Genomic DNA, 23,728 nt, shown 5'->3' with positions numbered 1-23,728 from the left:
TAATAAGGAGGGTTGCAGATTACAGAAAATCAGGAAACCAATGCCCTGTTTAAATGCATTTGTATCAATTATTTAAAAGGCTGATGTCACCGAAGAAGAAAGAAAATATGTAGCTTAGTTCGCAGAAAGGATCAACAATTTACAACTTCTGATTTTGTCCAAATTATTCATTTAAATGAAAAGATAACATGGCTCGAAAAGCAATGTGACCATCATTACCCTAAGATCTTTTTTATTTTGTCACTCCCCAAATTATATCCTTTCTCTCTTTCCTCAAAAAATCCTGGGTGTTAACTAGGTTTACTATTTCTCAGCATTCCTGAGTTTTACCACAAGGCTTGAATTTGTCTCTAAGGGTCTCACATTGAGCTTTTCTTCTGGCCACCCTACTTGTAACTGTTCTGTTTCACCACACCATGCATTCAGAATCTGCTTAGTGAGCCTGCTGATATCCATCCTTCACACGTCCCCAGGCCCTCAGAGTTAGGCCGTGGCAAGTATCATGTTAGTGCTGATGGGCTGGCAACATTCCAGAACCTCATCATTGGTAACCTTGTCTATCCTTTTGATCTTAAATATGGCTTACAGGCGATACTGATGAATTGGCTCAGGGGACCAGATGTGCTGTTTGTGGTAGAGATTCCTGTCACAATCCCAGAAAGACAAGAATCCTACGTATTACATTATAGACATTTAACTGATTTAGAAATTGTTGCTGCATTCACATCATCTTTTGTCTGAACTCAGTCATGGTTTGCTGTTTAACAGGGACAATGAACATGTCTAGCTTCATGTTCCTGGGACAAACAAATAAATGATCCAGGCATTCTTAAGTCAGTTTTACTACAATTCATCCAAAAAACAGTACAATACCTTTTGCCTTTCTTAGGTAAAAATACTCAATTATATCCACAATCCTAGTCATACATGGGTCCTTAGATCTCATGACCTAAAGACCCTCATATTAAGTGCTCCATAAAGACTTGGTAGTACAATTTGATTTCTTCTTCAAAGTAATATAAATCTATTCTAGAACCACAAAATCAGCATGAGATAAGACTTGAGAACCTCAGGATGACTATGTTGAACATATACATTTCATATAAAATTTTAAATTTCCTATTTAGCCACATTTAAAAAGGAAAAAGAAAGAGAATATGTTGATATTAGTATGTGTTTAAATATACTCAAAATACAATTTCAATGTATAATATAAACATTTATTAATGAGACACACTACATTCCTTTTTTCATACTTAGTCATACCAGGTTTTCGAAATCCAGTGTGTAGTATACATTTACAGCACATCTCAATTCGGACTAGCCACATTTCCATCTTCAATGGCCTCATGTAGCTAATCGCAACCTTACTGAACACTGCAGCTCTAAACAAACCTCCAATCTAACGCACAGACAGATAGTGATTTAGCTATCTGAATGCTGTTACTTTCTCTTTTTTTTTTTTTTTTTTTTTTGAGACGGAGTCTCGCTGTTGCCCAGGCTGGAGTGCAGTGGCGCAATCTCGGCTCACTGCAGGCTCCGCTCCCCGGGGTTCACGCCATTCTCCTGCCTCAGCCTCCCAAGTAGCTGGGACTACAGGCGCCCGCCACCTCGCCCGGCTAATTTTTTGTATTTTTAGTAGAGACGGGGTTTCACCGTATTAGCCAGGATGGTCTCAATCTCCTGACCTCGTGATCCACCCGCCTCAGCCTCCCAAAGTGCTGGGATTACAGGCGTGAGCCACCGCGCCCGGCCTACTTTCTCTTCTTATCTCATCATCTCATCTATTGTAGACTTCTGTTCCCTTTTAACAAGTATTACTCCATTCTTTCTAGTTTAAATATCAGTCTCTTAGATCAATGGTTTTGAATCATTTTTGGAATATGATCCCTTTTGAAAACAGCAACCCTGCCAACATCTTGATTTGGATCCTTGCTTCAGAAAGATATAGATCTATTTTCATTGTTATGAGTGGAAATCCCCCTCACCCCCCAACACACCCAAAAAAAGATATTTTGGAGTCTGAGCTCCCAGGACCTAAGAATGCAACCTTATTTGGATGTAGGATATTTACAGAGGTAATAAAGTTAAAATGAGGTCATTAGGGTGGGCCCTAATCAAATATGACTGGTGCCCTTATAAAAAGGGTAATTTGAACAGAGATATGTATAGAAGGAAGAAAATTTGATGCAACAGGGAGAAGCTGGTCGCCTATAAGCCAAGAAGAGAGGCCTGGTTAATAAATCATTCCCTCAAAGCCCTCAGAAGAAATTAACCCTGCCAACATCTTAATTTCAGGATCCTAGCCTTCAGATTGTGAGTAAATATATTTCTGTTGTTCAAGTCACTCAGTTTATGTACTTTGTTATAGCAGCAGCCCTGGCAAACTAACATATTCATATAGATATATGGACAGATAAACAGAAAATTTTACACATAAATCCAAAGAGTTCAGAGATCCTTTCACTAAACACTTCTTAAAAACCACAAGTTAAGAACTCAACTTGAGGCAAAATAAACCAAATTAAGTAGCATTTGTGTATTGTTTCTGTCATTTATTAACATTAGATATGCCAACGGACATTTGTGCTAAGATAAGTAAATTCTCAGAGTAGTCTGAGATCTGAGAATGTTTTTACCATTTACAACAATGGTAAAAAAAAAAAAAAAAAAAAAAAAAAAAAAAAAAATTTTTAACCGTTTTCAGAATTCCTCCAAGTTTTTGCATGTTTGAGGTTTAATATTATTCTTATGATTTTATGCTACATTTTAAAACTGTATCCTCAAATATATGATCCTCTCCTCATATTTAGTATATGTCCTCTTAAAACAGACATACAAACACTGTCCTAGGAAATACTTGTTTTCTTTAGATACCTTCCCTTTTCTCACCTCATTCATATGAAAGTCAAAACCATCTAACACAGGATTTCTCACATGGGTTGCAGGGAACACTAATATCCACTGAAAAAAGTTCATAAAGTTTTATGAGTTTGAGAAATGTTGCAGAGTATATACCATCTTTATCACCATGAACATTAATTAGCATATTAAAGACTCTGAGAAGTTGTGGGGTGGGGGCAGGGGGGAGGGATAGCATTAGTAGATATACCTAATGTAAATGATGAGTTAATGGGTGCAGCACACCAACATGGCACATGTATATATATGTAACAAACCTGCACGTTGTGCACATGTACCCTAGAACTTGGCCGGGCGCGGTGGCTCACGCTTGTAATCCCAGCACTTTGGGAGGCCGAGGCGGGCGGATCACGAGGTCAGGAGATCGAGACCACGGTGAAACCCCGTCTCTACTAAAAATACAAAAAAAAATTAGCCGGGCGTAGTGGCGGGCGCCTGTAGTCCCAGCTACTCGGAGAGGCTGAGGCAGGAGAATGGCGTGAACCCGGGAGGCGGAGCTTGCAGTGAGCCGAGAGGGCGCCACTGCACTCCAGCCTGGGCGACAGAGCGAGACTCCGTCTCAAAAAAAAAAAAAAAAATATAATAAATAAATATATATGTATATGTATATATATATATATATAAAGGTAAAGACTGAGAAGTTCAAGAAACTAAATGTTTAAGTTAAATAAGCGACCACATACTTTTTCTCATATACATTTTGCCCACTGAAACAGCTTATAGATGACACAAGTTAATGTCAAATTGCTATACTTTATACAATCCTGGTCACAGATACTTGGAGCAAAACAGCAAAAATGCAACCAAGTAGCAGGCTGACTAGCTGTCTTGTGGGTGGCAGAACAAGTGTTATACCTACAAGATGTTCTGTTCTCATTGAAGACACCCTTAAGCCACTTCCCTTGGGATTTGAATGTAAGAATTAGAGAGAAAGGGCAGGAGGGAAGGCAGACACCAACAAAAATACACTGAGAGAGAAGGCATTCATTGAAGTTGAGTATAGTAAAAACTTCAGGTAAGAGTTACACAGGCTACAGAACTCTGCTGACATCTGTGTCCTTGTGCTGAGGTTCAGCTCTTCTTCATTCTTTAATAGCTCCAGTGATTTATGAAAATATTAGGGATTTATCAAAGCAATAAGAATAGAAAATAATACTAATAAGAATAGAAAAACAAGAAGTACACTTGTATTTCATTACCCTCTGGATTAATTTACTCTTGAATGAAACTTGCACTTTTGAACTTTGGCTTTCTTGACCTAGGATGTCCAAGAACTTTTCTCAACAGCCCAAATTATCGCAATTTTTTTTTTTTTTTTTTTTTTTTTGAGACGGAGTCTTGCTCTGTGTTGCCCTGGCTAGAGTGCAGTGGAGTGATCTTGGCTCACTGCAACCTCTGCCTCCCAGGTTTGAGCGATTCTCCTGACTCAGCTTCCCAAGTAGCTGGGACTACAGGCGTACGCCACCATGCCTGGCTAATTTTTTGTGTGTTTTTAGTAGAGACAGGGTTTCACCATGTTGGCCAGGCTGGTCTTGAACTCCTGGCCTCAGGTGATCTGCCTGCCTCGTCCTCCCAACGTACTGGAATTACAGGTGTGAGCTACCCGACCTCACAATTGGTTTTTGGTGTGTGTGTGTGTATGTGTGTGTGTGTGTTTTCAAATATCTCAAGATGATCAAATGCTTATTTTTTTTAGAAACTCTTAGAAAGTTTTTATTAATGAACAATTGATATACCATAAAATTCACCCAGTATAAATGTACAATTCAATGATTTTAGCAAATTTCTACTTGTACAATGATCACCTCAATCAGTTTTAGGACAGTTCCATCATGTCCAAAAATTCTCTTGGACTCATTTGAATTAATTATCATTTCCACTCCAAGCTTTAGCAAACATTTAATCGGTTTTCAGTATCTGTGTATGTTCCCTTTTTCTTGATATTACATATAAATGGGATCATACAATAAACAATCTTTTGCATCTGGTTTCCTTTGTTTTAGCATAATTTTTCTGAGGCTCATCCACAATAAGTATCTATCAGTAGTTTACTCCTTTATATTGCCAAATAATACTTTATTGTATGGATAGACCACATTTCATTTAACGTTTCACCAGAAGATGAACATTTAGAATTTTCCAGTTTGGAGTTATTATTACTAATGCTCTGATGAACATTGAAGTATATGTCTTTATGAGGACGTATGTTCTTATTTCTCTTCAGTAAATACTTAGAAGTAGAATAGCTAGATTATAGGGTAAGTGTATATTTTACTTTTTGAGGAACTGCCAAACAGTTTTCTAAAGTGGTTGTAACATTTTACATTCCCACCAGAAATGTATGAGGATTCAAGTTTTGCCACATCCTTTCCTACACATTATTTTCTAACTTTTAGATTATATCCATTCATGTGGGTGTGTAGTGGTATCTGGTTTTAACTGTAATTTGTATTATCTAATGATTAAATGATGTTAAGCATCTATTCATGTGATTATTAACCATTCTTATATCTTCTTCAATGAAATGCCTATTCAAGTCTTTTGCCAATTTTTTGACCCAGTTGTTTATTTTCTTATTATTGAGCTGTAAATATTCTTTATATATGCTAGAAACAAATCCCTTATCAGATATATGATTTGCAAATATTTTCTCCCAATTCATGGCATGTGTTTTCATGTTCTTAATGATACCTTTTTGAAGTGCAGAATTTTTTTATTTTGATGAAATCCAATTTATCCATGTTTTCATTTATGTATTGTGCTTTTGGTATTATAGCTGAGAACTCTTTGCCTGAAACTAAGTTCACAGAGATTTTCTGTTTTCTTTCATAGGCCTATTATATCTAGGCCTATGATCCACTTTGAGTTAACTTTTGTGCTTCATATGAGGTAAACACCTATGTAATTGTTTTTCAAGTCGATACCCAATTGTTCGAGCACTGTTTGTCTAAGACTATCCTTTCCCCATTAAATTGCCTTCGCAGCTGTGCTGAGGACCAATTGACCATAAACATGAAGGCTTACTTCTACAGTCTCAATTCTAGATTCTCATTTTATCAGTGAGACTATGTCTGACATAATGACTATCTTTATAATAATATTATTACATCATCTTGGTTATTATATCTTTGTAGTAACTTTTGAAATCAGAAAGAGTTCTCCAATTGTTTCTTGTTTTCCAAGATTGTTTTGTCTACTCTTGCTCGCTTGAAATTCTATATAAATTTTAGGATCATTCAGTCAATTTTTGCTAAAAAAACAGCTGGGATTTTGATAGGCATTTCATTGAATTTATGTACCAATTTGAAAGTATTTATCTTAACAGTATTAATTTTTTTTTTTTTCTGAGACAGGGTCTCGCTCTGTCACCAGGCTGGAGTGCAGTGGTGTGATCTCGGCTCACCGTAACCTGTGCCTCCCAGGCTCAAGCAATCCTCCTGTCTCAGCCTCCCAAGTAGCTGGGACTATAGGCATGCTCCACTATGCCTGGCTAACTTTTTTCGTGTTTTTTGTAGAGATGGAGTTTTGCCATGTTGGCCAGGTTGGTCTCAAACTGCTGAGCTCAAATGATCTGCCCGCATCAGCTTCCCAAAGTGCTAGGATTACAGGCGTAGGCCATGACACCTGGCCAACAATATTAAATTTCTAATCTATAAATACAAGACGTTTTGCCATTTATTTAAGTCTTCTTTAATTTCTCTCAACAATGTTGCATAGTTCTCAGTGTAGAAGTCTTGAATTTCTTTTGTTAGACTTATTTCTAGGTATTTTTTGATGCTATTGTGAAGGCAATTCTTTTCCTTAATTTCTTTATTCTTTATTTTTATTATTATTATTTTTTTTTTGAGAAGGAGTCTTGCTCTGTCGCCTAGGCTGGATTGCAGTGGTGCGATCTCAGCTCACTGCAAGCTCTGCCTCCTGGGTTCACGTCATTCTCCTGCCTCAGCTTCCTGAGTAACTGGGACTACAGGCGCCTGCCACCACGCCCGGCTTTTTGTATTTTTTGTTTAGTAGAGATGGGGTTTCACCCGTGTTAGCCAGGATGGTCTCAATCTCCTGACCTCGTCATCTGCCCACCTTGACCTCCCAAAGTGCTGGGATTATAGGGGTGTGCCACAGTGCCTGGCCAATTCCTTATTTTTTAAAGATGGGTGTCTCAACTATGTTGCCCAGGCTGGCCTCAAACTCCTTGGCATCATGAGTCTCTGCGATTACAGGAATACACCACCATGGCCTGGAGCAATTTTCTTAATTTCATTTTTTGCTTATTCATTGCAAGTATATAGAAATACAATTGATTACTGTATATTGATCTTGTACACTATAACCTTACTGGAGTCAATTTATTAGCTCTAGGAGTTTTTTAGTTAATTCCATAGTGTTCCTATACACCAGATCGTATCATCTGCAAAAAGGAACAGTTTTACTTCTTTTCCAGTCTGAATACCTTTTATCTTATTTTCTTGCCTAATTGCCCTGCCTAGAATTTCTACTACAACATTGAATAGAAGTGATGGGAGCAGATGACCTTGTTTTTTTTTCTATATTGAGGGGTAAACATTCAGTATTTCACCATTAAGTATGTGACAGCTATGGTCTTTTGCCTAGATTCCTTTATTAGGGTAAGGAAGTTCCCTCATATTCCTGGTTTGTTGAGAGTGTTATTAACGTGTGTTGGATTTTGTCACGTACCTTTTCAGCATCTATTGAGATGATCATGTGGTTTTGTGCTTTATTTTATTAATATTGTGAAATACTTTAACTGATCTTCAGATGCAAAAGCATCTTTACATAAGATGAATGAATCTCAGTTCGTCGTAGTGTATAATTCTCTCTGTATGGAGCTGGTTGCTTTTTGCTAGTGTTTTGTTTCGAATGTTTACATCTATGTTCATGATGGATATTTGTCTATAGTTTTATTTTCTTGCAATGTCTTGTCTGGCTTTGATATTATGATAATATCAGCCTCACAAAATGAGTTGTGAAGTGTTTGCTCCGCCTCTATTTTCTGAAAGAGTTTATAAGGAATTGGTATAATTTCATTAAATTTTCAATGGAAAACACCAGTGAAGTCATCTGGGCCCAGGGTTTTCTTTGTGGAAATATTTTAAATTACTAATTCAATACATTTACTTAATAATCTATTTCATATTAATATTATCTTTATATGTGGTAAATATAGAAATTTTGCTCTTATATAGCTATATTACCCAATTTGTCCTCTTATTGTCATGTATATTGTATCTATATTATAAACCCAATGTCACAGTGTTATAATTATTCCTTTGTTCAATCTGGTATAAAAGACAATAATAAAAAAGAAAATATATATTTATATTTTATATTAATCCACTATTTTATATTTTTGTTATTTTTGTTTCTTCCTGTAGATTCATGTTACCATTTCATGTTGTTTCCTTTCACCCTGAAGATTTCTTAGTATGCGTCACAAAACAGGTCTGTTACCAATGAATCTGTTAATTAATAAATGTCTTTATTTCATCTTTATTTTGAGAGATACTTTGATGGATATAAAATTATTGGTTATGATTTCTTTTTTTGTTGTTTCAGAATTTTGTAAATGCTATACTGCTGCCTTCTGGCCTTCATTGCTTCAGATAATAAGTCTGTTGTTGTTATATTGATGCTGTCCTATATGTGTCTCCCTCTATGGCTTTCAAATGTTTTCTATGTAGGTGTGTCTCAATGTATCTTTTTGGTTTTTTTTATTTTAGTGTTTTGTTTTGTTTTTTTTTTTTTGATGGAGTCTCACTCTGTCACCCAGGCTGGAGTGCAGTGGCATGATCTCGACTCATTGCTACCTCCACTTCTCTGGTTCAAGAGATTCTCCTGCCTCAGCCTTCCAACTAGCTGGGATTACAGGCATGTGCCACCATGCCCAGCTAATTTTTGAATTTTTATAGAGATGGGGTTTCACCATGTTGGCCAGGTCAGTCTCAAACTCCTGACCTCGGGTGTTCTGCCTGCCTCAGCCTCCCAAAGTGCTAGGGTTACAGGCATGAGCCACCATGCCCAGCCTATCTTTTGGTATGTATCCCACTTAAAGTTCGCTGAGTTGCTTGGATGCTTAGATTAATGGTTTTCATAAAATTTTAGAAAGCTTTGGCTTTCATTTTTTCAAGATTTTTTTCTACCTTTCTCTCTCTTCTGTCCTAGAATTTACATTACACATATGTTGGCACATGTGATGTCCCAAAGGTCTCTGAAGATCTGTTCATTTCTCTTTCGTCTTTTTTGCTCTTCTTTCCTAGGAAATTATTCACTCTATTGATCTATATTCAAATTCACTGATTTTTTTTATTCTGACAATTTGAATCTGTTGTTCAGCTGCTATAGTAACTTTCTCATTTCAGTTATTACACTCTTCAAATTCAGAATTTTCATATTGTTCATTTCAAATAATTTCTATCTCCTTATTGAGAATCTTTACTTGTTGATACATTTATATCGTACTCTCTTTTAAGGCTTTAAACATGTTTTCCTTTAGTTTAGTATATAAATGTGTGTGTGTGTATATATACACACATATATACGTTTATATATACATATACACATAAACATACATATGTGTGTATGTGTGTATATATATAGATACAGATATAGATATAGATATAAATTGTGCTTTGAAGTCTGTCTACCAAATTCAACATCTGAAACATTTTCTATTGACTACTTTTTCTCCCAAGTATGGACCACACTTGCCTGTTTCTCTGTATGTCCAATTTGTTGAAAACTAAACATTTTAAGTAATATATTGTAACAAATCTGGGTTTTGATTATTTTCCTTCTGAAGTTTGCTACTGTTGCTTTTTGTTTGTTTATTAACTTACCTGTGGTAAATGTATGAAATCTGTTTCTCTTGTGATGAGTGACAATTGATGTTTCTGCAAAGTTTATTTTATTCTTGATTTTTAAATTTTAAAGCCTAGCTCCAAAGCGGTTACTCTGTGTCTAGACAGTTTTGAGGTCAGCCAGTGATTGATAGAAATAATGCACAAACACCTCAAGCTAATATGTTTCTTTTCTTTTGTTGCCGGGGGAGTGGCGGGTACAGGAGTATGTTCAAAGTCCAGCCTCTCTTTTTCTATTCTCCTGAAGATAAGTATTATCTCTAGGTTAGGCCAGAACTGTAAAAAATAGTTTGGGCCCTCTCTTCAGTCTCCACTGCAAAAGTGCATGCACACTTTCAGCTAGGAATATGTTTGCCCCAACCATGAACACAACCAGGTTAGTAGATCCATTGGCCCAACACACCTACCCACTGCCACCAAGATCATTACTTCTACTGACAATGCTGCTGGTTGTGAGTATCACCCTCTGCTGCAAATTGAGTGAGCCCTCTTTAGCTCAGGTACAGCAGTTGCCAGTCCTCATGGCCAGCCAGATGCTGGCATGATTTTCATACTGAGCAAGCATGAATGTGGGCAGGCAGTGATAGAGGCAGTCTTAGGCAAGCAAGAAATCCACAGACTCCCAGTTCTTACCCAAACTTCAGCAGTCTTTCAAGAATAAACAGTTCTCATATTGCTGTTTGCCTTTGGCCATGTTTGGAAGTACTTATTTACTTATTTTTGGGTCAATTTTAGACTCATAGTTGATTTGGGGGTAAAGGATTTGCCAGTTTTCTCACTCATCCATAGTCAGAGACAAATAACATTAAAATAATTTTTGTCTCCCCCCAAACATATAAAGATGTAGAAATACTTGCCTAGGAGGTCATATCAAAGCTATATTTTAATACTAGGAAATGAGAAACAATCATAGATTTGCTAACAACCTTGGGGACATTTGAGAGTTCTCAGGTGAATAAATACTAAGTCAAAATCTGAAGAAATTAATATACACAGGGATGACTTTAACAGAAATATGTGCATTCTATTATTTTCTCCACAAGCTACCTACCATGAAGTCTTACTTGTTCAATCTGATGATGTTGATTATCTTTCTTGAGAATGTATGTACAAATAGGATCTTTTCTCTATATAGGAGAAAAAAGTGTTCCCATTATTCTCTTGTATCAGTGGCAATTTCCGCATTGTTAGAAAATTTGCAAGGGTTTTTATAATATTTCAAGAGTAGACGTGCTAATATGGTTAATTATTATATTACAAGGCAAATACTTTTTCATTATTTTCCCCTGTGTAACCAAAAGTAATGTACTTAATCTTTCTAGGCCTCTGTTCCCTCACTGGAAACACAATGAGCTTAAATAACAGGCTCTAGAACTATACAGTCTAGATTTCCAAAGCATATAACGTTATTCCTGGCAACAATGGTTATGTATAAAAGCCCACTATTGCTAGGAAATACACTTAAATTTCTTTTCCAGTTTGGTGTAGGTTTAACTAAATCAAGCTTTTAATTTAAAGCTTATAAATAAATGTGTCTATGATAAACAAGCTGGGCAAGGCTAAGAGCATAATCTGTTATTCTAAAGCTGAGTTTCTGAGTAATCTCTTTGGCAGTACATGTTGTTATCCCCTCTGTGAGCAGACATTCACTGTTTGAAGCAACAAGCCCTTTGATACTTAAAAATATTGGATTCTGTTCTATTTTTAAAAGCTACTATATCAGTATTCATCAACTGTTGGACATAGCCATTCATTTATTTTCAAAAAGGCTATTCTATAATCACACTTCCTTTCAGGAAGCCTACCAACTAAGTGAAAGCCTAAATTACTGATAGCAGTTATACAGGGACCTTCCTGTTGGTTAAGAAGCAGGATTAATTAAACTAATGTGCTAAATCTTGGGCTAGTAATTATGTAGAAAAGTGGTAGGAAAGCTTATTATATTTGTTTTTAGTGGTTGTGCACCTTTAATATGCAGCTAAAAAGAGTGAAACATTCTAGAAAAGATTTCTTATTTGTATTTTAGTAAGGCTCTTAATTATCCTATAATTCTAATAAATATTGTCAATTCTATTAATAGAAATAACTATAATTTTGAAATACTGATTATATATTAAAATAATTAATGAGGAATTAAAATCATTAGCCTTATGACAGCTAACTAATTAGGAGCCAATTAAGCATAGCTTTTCAAAATGTTTCACAAGAAAAATCCTATCTCTATCATATAAATGCAAATTTTCCACTAAATATTTGCATGCTTTTTGAATTATGTTAAGACTAAGAAATGTTTCATAATGGCTAAAATTCTTAGAATATTCATATATATTTTAAAATTGTTTTCACATACAATTCTATTATTACAGTATGAAAATGGTTCTGAAGCAGTATTTTAAAACTGCACAATGTGAAACTGTTCTAATACCTGATATGTTTGGGGCAAATAAAAGGCCAGTTGCATGTAGTGTTGTTGCAGATCTTGGCTCTAATGCTATACATAATGGTGCTTCTATCACTACATATTTTGGTGAGGTTCTGTTATTTATTGGACATAGTTTAACATTAAACTATATTGGACATAGTTTAACAACGTTTCTCCTCCTCAGATAGGGACATCATGTTTTACCTTGATTTAGAAAGAAAAAGAGAGTTTCTTATAGGGAAGACTGTTTCACAGTATCTATAATAACCCCATAGGTTTCTATTAAATTCACACACACACACACACACACACACAAACACACACACACACACACACACATACACACACATAGTCACTTTGGAGGCAGGAGGAGTCCAGACTAAGCATGAAATCTTTAAAGCCACAAGTACTTAATACCGACTAAACAGGGGTGAAAGTGATCCCTACTTTCCTAGTCCAAAGCTTGAGCTATAAATAGAGACTACAGCAACTATTTTATTTATCATAATCTTAATATAAAACAAAGTGAAATACCTATAAAATCCAGGGCCTTAGTATGCAGCCATAGCTTAAGAAATAAAGTCAGTAATACAATCACTATCTATATGGAAATTCTAAAATCCAAGACATAGTAAAAGTAAATCTTGCTATGGAAAAATATAAAATGTAGTGTGGGGTGATATTGACTGTGATATTCAAGTTTCAGAATACTTTGGGGATTTCCTTTTAGCCAAGAAAATGAGTATTTTTTGAGGTTTTTCATGCTATATCATACAGTACATATAAGCATGATGTGGTTTATTAGACTGATCTACATTATCATTAGTTATTTCCTCAATAATCCTAGTGGCAGTGGGAAAATATGAAAATTTAGAGGAAAAAAAGCCATAAATTGATTGCATATTCATAAAAATGTAACTTAACAATTGCCTTCAAATTGTAATACCCCTACTCTACTTCTGGATATATGCATAAAAGTAACCAGACTTTTCCCTAGAGTGAATATGGTAAATATGAATTTACCATTTCATATTTGTGAATGAATTACCATACCATCTTTGAGAATATTTCTACGTTTGATTATTAAAGAATAATTTCATTTAAATGGGACATTAAGGTAAAACAAGCATAACCACCAAATGAAAAGAAATTTCATTTCCATACACAAAAGTATGATTGTATGTCTATTGTGTAATCCAATTCAAATTTACCATACTCAGATTCAGATTAACATATTCATCTTCATATCACTAAATGATCCTGATCTCACTTAAACTCTATTTTATCATCAAGAAATTGGGTAAAAATGTGAACAACTCAAGAGGAAATTTGGGCATTTTAATAATTAATGATAAAAATCCATTTACTATAACAAAATAACTACCAAATTATATATCAGCCACTTAAAGAGAGCTTTCTGAAAGTCTGAATAAATGTATTAATCCCCATCGGATTCTCTTTTTCTTGTTTTTATTGTAGGAAAAGCTCACAGGAAATTGCAATATCTAAAATAAATTCCCAAATTTATTTGTATTCAAAGAGTAAGTAATTTATTATCAAGATGGTAGAATAAGATCAGGAAGAAATTCTCACTGCTCTGCCTCAAAAAACATAGTAATACTACATAGAGTACCAAAAAGAGAAAGCTGTGTTCAACAGAATTATCTCTCATGGACTAAAAACATATTTTGTCTCTGTAGAAGAATTAATTGTGGAAACTGGTAAATTATAGCGTGGCTCATTTTGTTGTTTAACATCTACAATTTTCTTTCTCAGATCTATGAAATCTAGTTTTTGATTCAGTATCAAGCATTTGAGATGAGATTTATTTTTCTATTTCAGTCAGCATCTGTTTCCTAAACATTTCTTTTTGAAGCAGAAGGAAAAAGGTAAAGTTCTATTAAAAATGCAATTAATTATTGACATCGAAAACTTACTAAAAGCAAGTTAAATGCAAAAAAAAAATAGAAACAGAGACCTATAGATCATATGTGTAGTGAACTAGATGTGGGCTAAAGAAATAAAGACACGTAACATAGGGAAAAAACAGGAAATAAACTAAACATTTCTGAAGAGAAGGGAGAATTCTGCCAAATTGAAAATAGTACAATTATAGCTTAAAGTTTTACTTAAAATAGACTGAATACATAAAAGTCCTCTTCCTCATATAGCCATATTTAACCATGTATTTTCTCATCAATAATTTTCACCTACTTCAAATATTGGTAAGATACTCTAAGAAACAAGACCGAAGGTCACTGTATTTAATAACAATTCTGAAAGTTTAAATTGGAAAGGGTACAAATTATCTTTGTGAGTTTTTCTATATTTAATTATTAAATAATAATTTCATTTTAAATGGGACATTAAGGTAAAACAAGCATAACTGCCAACTGAAATTTCATTCCCAAGTGCAAAAGTGTGATTGTGTGTGTATTGTGTAATCCAATTCAAGTCTGATTAGAATCAGATGAATCAACCAATTTAATCAATGTTAATAAGTTTCTGTGACTGCAATTAGATACTTTCCTGTGCCTTCGTCTGTTTATTCTACCTTTTCTCCTGTCATTATGGGGAGTGACTATGCTCCTGGCTAAACTAATCTACTACTTGTCCCTTGGATCCCATTCACTTTTATTTTTAGAGACAGATTTCCAGTAGTTTTTCCTCTGTTTACCTGCTCTCTTTAGTTACTGTCATCAGTATACAAACATATTCTTTCTTTTATTTAAAAACAACAAACAAAAATACTTTTCTTTATCCTACTTCTTCCTCCAGCTGCTGCCCCATGTCTTTCCCATTTTTTACAGTGAAATTTGTTGAAAGTATTGCCTGTCTCATCTCCAGCTCTCTCCTCCCATTCCCTTAGAAACTCCTATTCTCTCCTATCCCCTTCCTTCACCAATCCAGTGAGTATGTTCTATTAAGATCCTTAATAACGTTTGTATTGCTAAATCCATCAATCAGGATACCACATTTATATTTTTGCCTCTTACCTCCTGGATGCTCCCTCTCAGTCTTATTTGCTCAGTCATATCCCCTTCATCAGCAAATCCTGCTGCCTCTAAGCATACCTAGAATCTGCTCCTTGCTCATCACCTCTCGATCACTCTGGTCTAAGCTAGCGTCATCTTTCACCCAATTGTTGTACTAGCTTCCCATCTGTTATATCTTCTTCTGCATTTGTCATCCTTTAGTCTATTCTTAACACAATACACAGACTAATCCTGTTGAAATTTGAGTCAGATTATGTCACTTGACTGTTTGAAATCCTTCAGTAGTTTCCAAGTTAATTCAAAGTAACAGGAGAAGTTCTAATGGTAGCCCATATCGCCCTACACGTGATGAGGTCCCATCATCTCTCTCATCTCATTTCCTAATTCTCCCAGTCTTCATCTTTCTACTTTATCAAGATTACACTCTATACTATTGCTTAAACGCATTGGGAACTTTGTACTTAGTGTTTTTTGTTGTTTTTGGTTTTTTTTTTCTGTTTGGCAGGCTCTTCCCCAAGATAGCCATGCCACCTTCACCTTCTCACTGAGGCCTTTTCTGATAGTCTGGCTAAAATCATAACCCTCATCCTTATTCTCACCCTGACCTTTCTATCGGCCTTCTCTGGTTTATTTTTCTCTTTGGCATTTATCAACCTAACATATTTTGTATTTATTCATCTTATATGTTTCCCTGACTACAATTTAAACTCCACAATGGCACGGATGTTTGTGTTTTGTTGTCTAATGCATAGCAAAGTTTCTGGTACATAATAGGAACTCAAAAATATTTTCTAAATAAATAAATCAAGTATTTATTTTAATAGTATTAGTTTTAGGTCAAAACCATCTAAGTATAAAATGAGTTCAGAGGCTCCTGTTTCCACTGCCACTAGGAAATCTATACAACATTAAAAAAAAATAACTCATGGGTTTAAACACTTGCTGGGAACTTGATCCAAAGGACTAAGTCATAGGTACTTTGAACTAAATTGCCATTTTTCTCCTTCTCTTTTCCTCTATTACATCTCACTCGTTGCAATCTTTTTTCTGAAGAGTCAAGGAAGGCCTCAACTTCAGTATAATTTAGAGCATTCTTGATTACTCTGCTCCAGTGGCCTATCCATGGCTTTAGCTAAATAAGATCTCAAATGTTAAAGGCAACCAGCTTTAAGCTGATGATATTTAGCATAAAGGTGTATCTTCCTCATTGCTTATGCTTTTCCTGGTTATATTTAACCAGGAATAGTATACCTTGGAGTATATGTGTATGAATGCTTGCTCGCACTGCTGTGCTAATGAGTTGCTGCATTTTACAAATAATATTAAGTTTTAACATTAAAAATTTGAGTTTTTAAAATAAAAATGCTAAAGAATTTTCATAGAATAAGGTTTTTCACAACATTTTTCCATTATGGTTTCTTGTCATTAGAGTAAGAAGCCCAAGTGAGATATTCAACAAAGGAGATAAATGTATATATCTCTTACCTGAAGCCAACCCAGAGGGATCAGTTCGGTTTTCACTTTCCTCATCAGTACTCTCATCATAGACTGGATCTCGGTCAGCAGTCATTTCAGAACAGATTGCAGTTTCCCTAGAAACAGAGAAAGGTAGAATTATAAATCATTGGCTCACCCCCTGCTAGGCAGCAAATTTACCAGTAAGTAATTATAGAAAATATTCCTAGAAAAAGATTCTAATCAGACAAACATATTGAAAATATATATGATTTAGATGAAAGCATCTTAAAACCTATACATTAACTCTCTTAAGAACAAGTTTCTCTTTTACCTAATTTTAATATGAATTTAGTACTCATTATAATTAATATTAAATCAGTTTCTTATCAGGTACTATTCTTCTATCAAAATACTTTTTCTACCAAATTATCTCTGTGAGTTACAGAGTATTTAACATTTTACTAATCTCAGAACAGTTCTGCATTTCATTTGATCTCTGCAAAACCCTAAGATGGGTATCTTTACCTTTATTATGAGGATAAAGCGACTTGTCTAAAGCTATAAACTAATAGGTATGACTGCAAGACAAGTATCTGTGCTAGGACTAGCTGATATCAAATTTTTTTATACTATGTCCATGGTAATTCTGTACTCTTACTAAGATTCAAAGCAATAGACCCTAACTTGTATTTGCTAATGCGTAAAAATCTTACAATCATCAAAAGCCGTATCAGCCATTTGTCACTTACGATTCTTCCATAAAAATCAAGTACATATGGACTTTCAGAGAAAACGTGAAAGAAGAATGAAACTGATAATCACACTCTAATCAGATAAAATAAGTGCTCCTTGGAATTTAATATTAATCACTTGATTCTAAAGTTAACCATTGCCTAGACATCAAGATTACAAATGTGCATCCAACTTTTGTAGTTCTGCAGATGAAAGTTTTTTTAAAATTAGTATGTCTTACTAATGTCTAAGAATTAAATAATACTTTAATAAGCCTCATGTCAGTTTTTTAATTTAAGTGTAGGTGAGACAGTTGAGCAGACATAGAGAGAGCATCCTGAGAACTCTCTAGCCCATGGCACCCCTGTCTAACAGCCTGAACATCCACATCCAGACTACCAAATTATCTCATATGATCAAAAAGTTGGCATCTAAGGTTCATTAACTTTGGGAAGAAATTCCACTTAATTGTACACATCTGTCATCCAAAAACAAGATAGCGAAAATACCCTTCTTGTTTGATGTCCTTTTCTTGTTCTTGAGCTGCATTTAATAATTTATTATGCAAACTTCTGATTTTTGTTTTCTTCTCATTCAACACCAGAATAAACCGCTTATAAAGGTCAGTCTCCAAAGCTTCCTTAGCGCTCACACATTTTTCAAATCTAAAAAAGTAAATAAGTAAACAAATTAGTCATACAGTTCTGCTTGGCATTAACATAATTCAGTCTAATCATCAAGAAGACTTCAAGAAAATTTTTCAAGGAAAATACAATTAAAGATTATTTTCACAAATGCTTTCACTGACTTGGAAGTTTTATCAAGATGGTTAAATACACAATTAGAAATTATTGGTTATTAATGTAATTTATGTACTGAAATAAGGATCAAAATTGAAAACTGATATAAATAAGCCTTTAGAAAATCAAAATGCCTAAAGATAATTTATTGATATCTATGGTTTATTTACAAAAGAATGTTTTTATGGGATAAATTTCAAACAAGAGTAAATGTAGCCTGTTTCCTCAGTACTATGTTAATATTACTGTAAAAGCAACTACAATCTTGTTTTGTGATAAGGCAACATAGCTAATTTGTCTGATTTCTCTACTAGACAACAAACTGCTCCACAACAAGAACATGACTTATCCAGTTATATTCTTATAAGCGAGCACCACACACACACACACAAATACATATAGAAATGCAATACACATACACAATGAAAGTATTCTACTTGATATATCCAAGGAGAGATAAATAAAACAGCAAATGCAAAACACTACATATCTTCAAATTTAGATATGTAAGACAAAACATACAAAATTCTCTATTGTTTATAATTCGTCCTCTACTGCTCAAATGAGCTAACAAGGGATTGTATTTATTTTAAGCTCCCAAGAGATATATAAAGAAAGCAAAATAGCTGAGTTTGTATATACTTAATACGTGCATACACATACATGATGAATACATTCCTACTTTATAGATTCAAATACAAATTATTTTATGTATTCTTTTCAATGTTGTTTCATACTGCTTATTTACATTGTTGTTGTTTGATATACAGGTATCCTAGTATTTTTATACTGTACATAAACACACACACACATATATACCAGTAGTAATATATATGTGTGTGTACATATATAGACACACACATATATATTTCAGTGAAACTAGAAACACAAATGTCCAAATTAAATACCTTTTATATACACGCCCTTAAACTTTCAACAATCTACCTATCTAGAGATGCAAAGAATTAGAACCTCTCATAGGATAAAAAGGAAAATATGGTAATATATTCTCTGGGACCAATTTCAGCAAAATCTTATAGCATAGTCTTTGCCAAAGATGTGAACTCCAGGAAAGCAGACAGCATGTGTGTTTTATTGGCCACTGTATCCTCAGTGCCCAGCACAGTGCCCAGCATTCGACAGATGTTTGGTAGGTTCTTATTAGACAAACGAATAAAGTGAGTAAATTAATATGGACATCTTTTTGGTTTATTTGTTTTCCCAGTGGTTTATTCATTTTCCCAGCTTTTCTGCTGATTTATTACAAGGCCTCGACAGTGCTTTAGTTTTTCTTTTCCACATCCTGTTCTGCAGCTTCCTGGGTCCTTTTTGCCCAGAGGCCAAAGAGCCAGGCATTGATATGGCAGTTTTTTTGTTTTGTTTTTTGTTTTAAGACAGACTTTTGCTCTTGTTGCCCAGGCTGGAGTGCAGTGGCACAGTCTCGGCTCACTGCAACCTCTGCCTTCTGGTTTCAAGTGATTCGCCTGCCTCAGCCTCCCGAGTAGCTGAGATTACAGGCACCTGCCACCATGCCTGGCTAATTTTTGTATTTTTAGTAGAGACAGTGTTTCACCATGTTGGTCAGACTGGTCTTGAACTCCTGAGCTTGTGATCCACCCGCCTCAGCCTCCCAAAGTTCTGGGATTACAGGCGTGAGCCGCTGCGCCCAGCCTGATATGGCAGTCTTGAAGTTCTCCTCCTCCTTGCTGATGACTCTGGCTTTCTCCTTCGTATAGGTATTTCATCTGAACATTACCAGTCCTGTCAGTGTGATGGCCAATTTGAGTTATTCAGTGTAGCTGTCTCCCTTCTCGGAGGCCGAGGTTCCCGAAGCTTCCAGCAGTACTCCTACAGCTGTTATACGTTGGCCTGTAGGGACTCAGTGGACTTGTCTCACCTCCTTGGATCAATAGAGAAATCAATGGTCCAGGCCATCTTCTTGCAGATGCTGGCCACCCTTAATTCTTCCAAGCTGAAGCCCTTGCCAGCTTGTACTTGGTGTGAAACCTCATGTGGGGCATTTTACTAGTGGCCAGTGGGTCCAGATACAAGGCACCGGGCACTGCAGTGGGCTTTGACTTGCCTGGTCTTATGTCTGTGGCTCTTCCTTGCAGGCTGGGTGAACCATGTCGCTATGGGCCACTGCCAGTACTTATAAAAGTGGGGCTTCAGGATTATGCCATTCCTGCTGGGCACCATGGCTGACTATAGCCCTCCAGCAAAGGAGAAGAGCCAAGGAGAATGGCTAATATTGACATCTTATAAGGAAACAGAAAAACAGTGATTCTGAATATCACATTTTTTCACTCATTTAATAGCTATTCACCATTGTAAAAGTAATGTTTTTCATCTTCAGCTTTTAAAAAAACTGTGGCAAATACTATCAGTCTAACAGTATTCCCTTCATTAAGCAAAGTTCTCTGAGAAAGAAGTATACAAAAAGATGTTAGAAAAAAATTGAATATTGAAAAGGAGCTAGCAATATTGATAGTTTATTTTAAGCAAAGACATGTCACTACATTTATATTTCAGATTCAGTGTTATGTAAGCATGATATTCTCATCTTCCTATAATATTTTCAAAAAAACTTTAAAACATACATATTACTGAAATACCTGAGTATATAATAACATACTTCAAACATATGCAAAGTAAAAACCAATATGTGAAAACATATAAACAAATATATTACAATTTCTTATATTAAATTTTAGGAATGGTAACCAATTAGTAATTTATCTGGTTTAAGTCTATATTTAATTTCCATATAAGTCACTTCAATAATTCTTGACTGAAAGATGATGTGTACTTAACAACTAACAAGCTAATTCCCAAACCTTCATTAAAATTAACATTTGGTATGACACATTCAAAGCGAAAATAAATATCAAAATGAAATATCATATAATATTCCTAAAGAATATTGTTAATCTTAAGTAACCAGTATCAGAACTATGTTGTCAAAGGAAACATTTCTGTGACAGGGAAACAAAGTCAATAGAATGAATAGTATCATGTGAGTTAACCTTGCTTGGTTTCAGCAAAGCTTCAGGATTTTTTTGCAACCAAACTTCTGATCATCAAACTGGACAACACTTCCTAGAAAAGTGGGGGAGTGGGAGCTGACTGGAGAAAAAGTATTAGTGTGAACAGTTGCATGACATGAATTTACTCTTAACTTTCAATTTTTCAAGACTCAGAGAATGCTATCCTTTTATCTAATAATCAGTAACTAAGAGGTATGTAGTATCACTGCCACCTAATTTTTAATGCAAATCCTCTCCTAGAGCATTATGATGTTACTATGCATTCCATTACGTGCTTCCTATCAAGCTTACGCCTCAAGAAATTGGACAGGAATTATTAGGTGAGAACATTTAATGGAGAAGAGACATGGGATTCACTACTAAGCCTGCTGACACTAACAAAAAGCCCATGTACAACTAGATCAGACCACACTAGTCCAAGGATCAAATCCAGGCAAATCTCAGATTGGGACGAAATCACAAATAATATCAAACAAGAAAGGTCTAATGATACTTCATTCTTTCTACAATAACTAGGAAAATAGAACAATAATGCTAAATTTAATTAGTAACCTGGCACTGAGGTATCTAAAACCTTGGACAAAAAAATTGTAATTTTTAAAAAAAAATTAAAAGGATAAAAAAATACAAAAAAATACTGAATATTCAAAATAAAATACCTCTGTGTGGGAAAACAATCTAAGAATAACATGTCAAAACAATAACAAACTAGGAGGAAAAACACAACAATTTCATGCAGAAATAACACCAAAAATGAAACAATAGATTAAATGATAGCTCAAAATAAAATAATAGATACATAAACGTGAACATATGGTACTTAGGCACAGTGCAGTAATCCTTAAACTAATAATCAGTTCTGGCCAAAATTATATCTGGCCCAGGTCAGGGTTGTACAGCGAAAGAAAGTCTGAATAGAGTTGAGAAGACAAAGAAAGCTAAAAAGAACTGGAAAAGCAAGCAGTGGTAAAGAGATTTAATAAGGCTTTAAGTATAGAAGAAGATGGTGAACAGCTGTTCCTTATCCTTTCTGACAAGAGAACAAGAGGAAATGGCCTTCAACTATACCGTGAAGGATTCAGATTACCCATAGATGGAAGAAAGAATTTTCTGGCTGTGACAGTTCTTAAACACTGTAACGGGCTACCAAGGGGAGATGAAGACATCTCTTGAGGTCTTTAAAAATCGGACTGAATTCATCTGGATATAATGTGATTCTATCTTGAAGGCAGAGAGATGAAGTAGAAGAGCTTTCAAGGTCTTTTATTTTGATGATTCAGTGAGTGTCAACCCAATTCCCTGAAAACTGCCTCCAATTATGGGTTTAATAACTATAACTCAGAATAAAGGCAGATAATTTCTAAGTAGAAGTCTGAGTGCAAACAAAACACCTATTCAGTAACATGGAACTTGAGAGTTTTTATCTGTAATTAAGTAGAAAACCCATGAAATAAATATAGCCAGTAACCTAAGGATTCACATACACATCTTAAATGTTTCCTCCTTTATCTCAACTATACAAAATTAATCCAGTGATGCCACTTGTTCAAAATGGAGCCAAGAACACAATTATTAAGTGGTAATTAAAAATAACAGCAAATATATATGTTAAAATTCTATGCATCAAAGCTCACACTTTTTACTTATGCTGTAATTTCTCATTCCTCACTCAAGCCTTGTTTATTCTCCACCATCATCCCAAATGAAAATAGCTTTATAGTTGTTTCTGATTATAACGGTGATACATATTTAAATACTAAAACATATACAAAAAATACTCCCCAAAATTAAAGGAAAATGTAGTCTACAATTCCAGATGTACACTACTAACATTTAATTTTCTTCTTCTAGAATTCTCTATATAAATACATTTTTTGCAAACAATGGGATATTGTTTATATTTGTGGTGATGCACATGTCTCACCTTAATATATGATCAACATTTTCCACGTTAATAAACACATGTGTACACAACTATTTTATGCTCATATAATATCCTATTGTGTAGTAAATGTATCTCAGACCCATCTACCATTGCTTCTGCGGGAATTCCCATCCCTTACATTGTGTCCTTCCCCATTATTTAACACCACTCTCCCATCCCTTCATATGTAGTATAGAAGAAATGTTTGGATCATGAATGGACACTGACCCAAGAATGATCAGAGGCTTCCCCCAAAACTAACTATTGCCAGGATTAACATCATGGCCCCAACTCTAGTGATTCTCTACTTTCTATGTCCCCAGTTACCTAACTCCATATGCTCATGTCCTATTTCTAATCTCCCTAAAGACACTTAATTAGAACTACTGCCTTATGGAAGCTAAAGCTGTAAATCCTTTCCAGCATGCAAAGGCTCTAGTGAGGGAACACTAAGAAACTGCTGCTTGGCCACGATCAAGATGTATTTACAGCTCCTTAAAGTGGCCTCTGTCCTCTGAAGGGAGAGAAAATCAAATTTGGGAAAAATTCAAAGCA

General features: G+C 35.0%; 1 protein-coding gene across 10 annotated transcripts in view; it reads right to left on the bottom strand.

Annotated features, from left to right (window-relative positions):
• XRCC4 (X-ray repair cross complementing 4) overlaps positions 1 to 23,728 on the bottom strand; it is a 315,918-nt gene that overhangs the window by 162,966 nt on the left and 129,224 nt on the right. For all 10 annotated transcript variants that reach the window (XR_010114442.1, XM_055233415.2, XM_063612826.1 and 7 more), the window contains exons 5-6: positions 17,912 to 18,067; positions 16,698 to 16,804 (exon numbers count right to left, since the gene is read on the bottom strand). Coding sequence is in view for 9 of the 10 variants with exons in the window: in XM_055233415.2 (XP_055089390.1) it covers positions 16,698 to 16,804; positions 17,912 to 18,067 (263 nt within the window). In the remaining variant the exon portion in view is untranslated. The remainder of the gene's footprint in view (positions 1 to 16,697; positions 16,805 to 17,911; positions 18,068 to 23,728) is intronic.

The sequence above is a fragment of the Symphalangus syndactylus genome, chromosome 11, assembly GCF_028878055.3.
Source record: "Symphalangus syndactylus isolate Jambi chromosome 11, NHGRI_mSymSyn1-v2.1_pri, whole genome shotgun sequence".
In the NCBI taxonomy this organism is placed as follows: domain Eukaryota; kingdom Metazoa; phylum Chordata; class Mammalia; order Primates; family Hylobatidae; genus Symphalangus; species Symphalangus syndactylus.
Note: the sequence above shows the minus strand (reverse complement) of the source record. Positions and strands in the feature narration are given on the sequence as shown.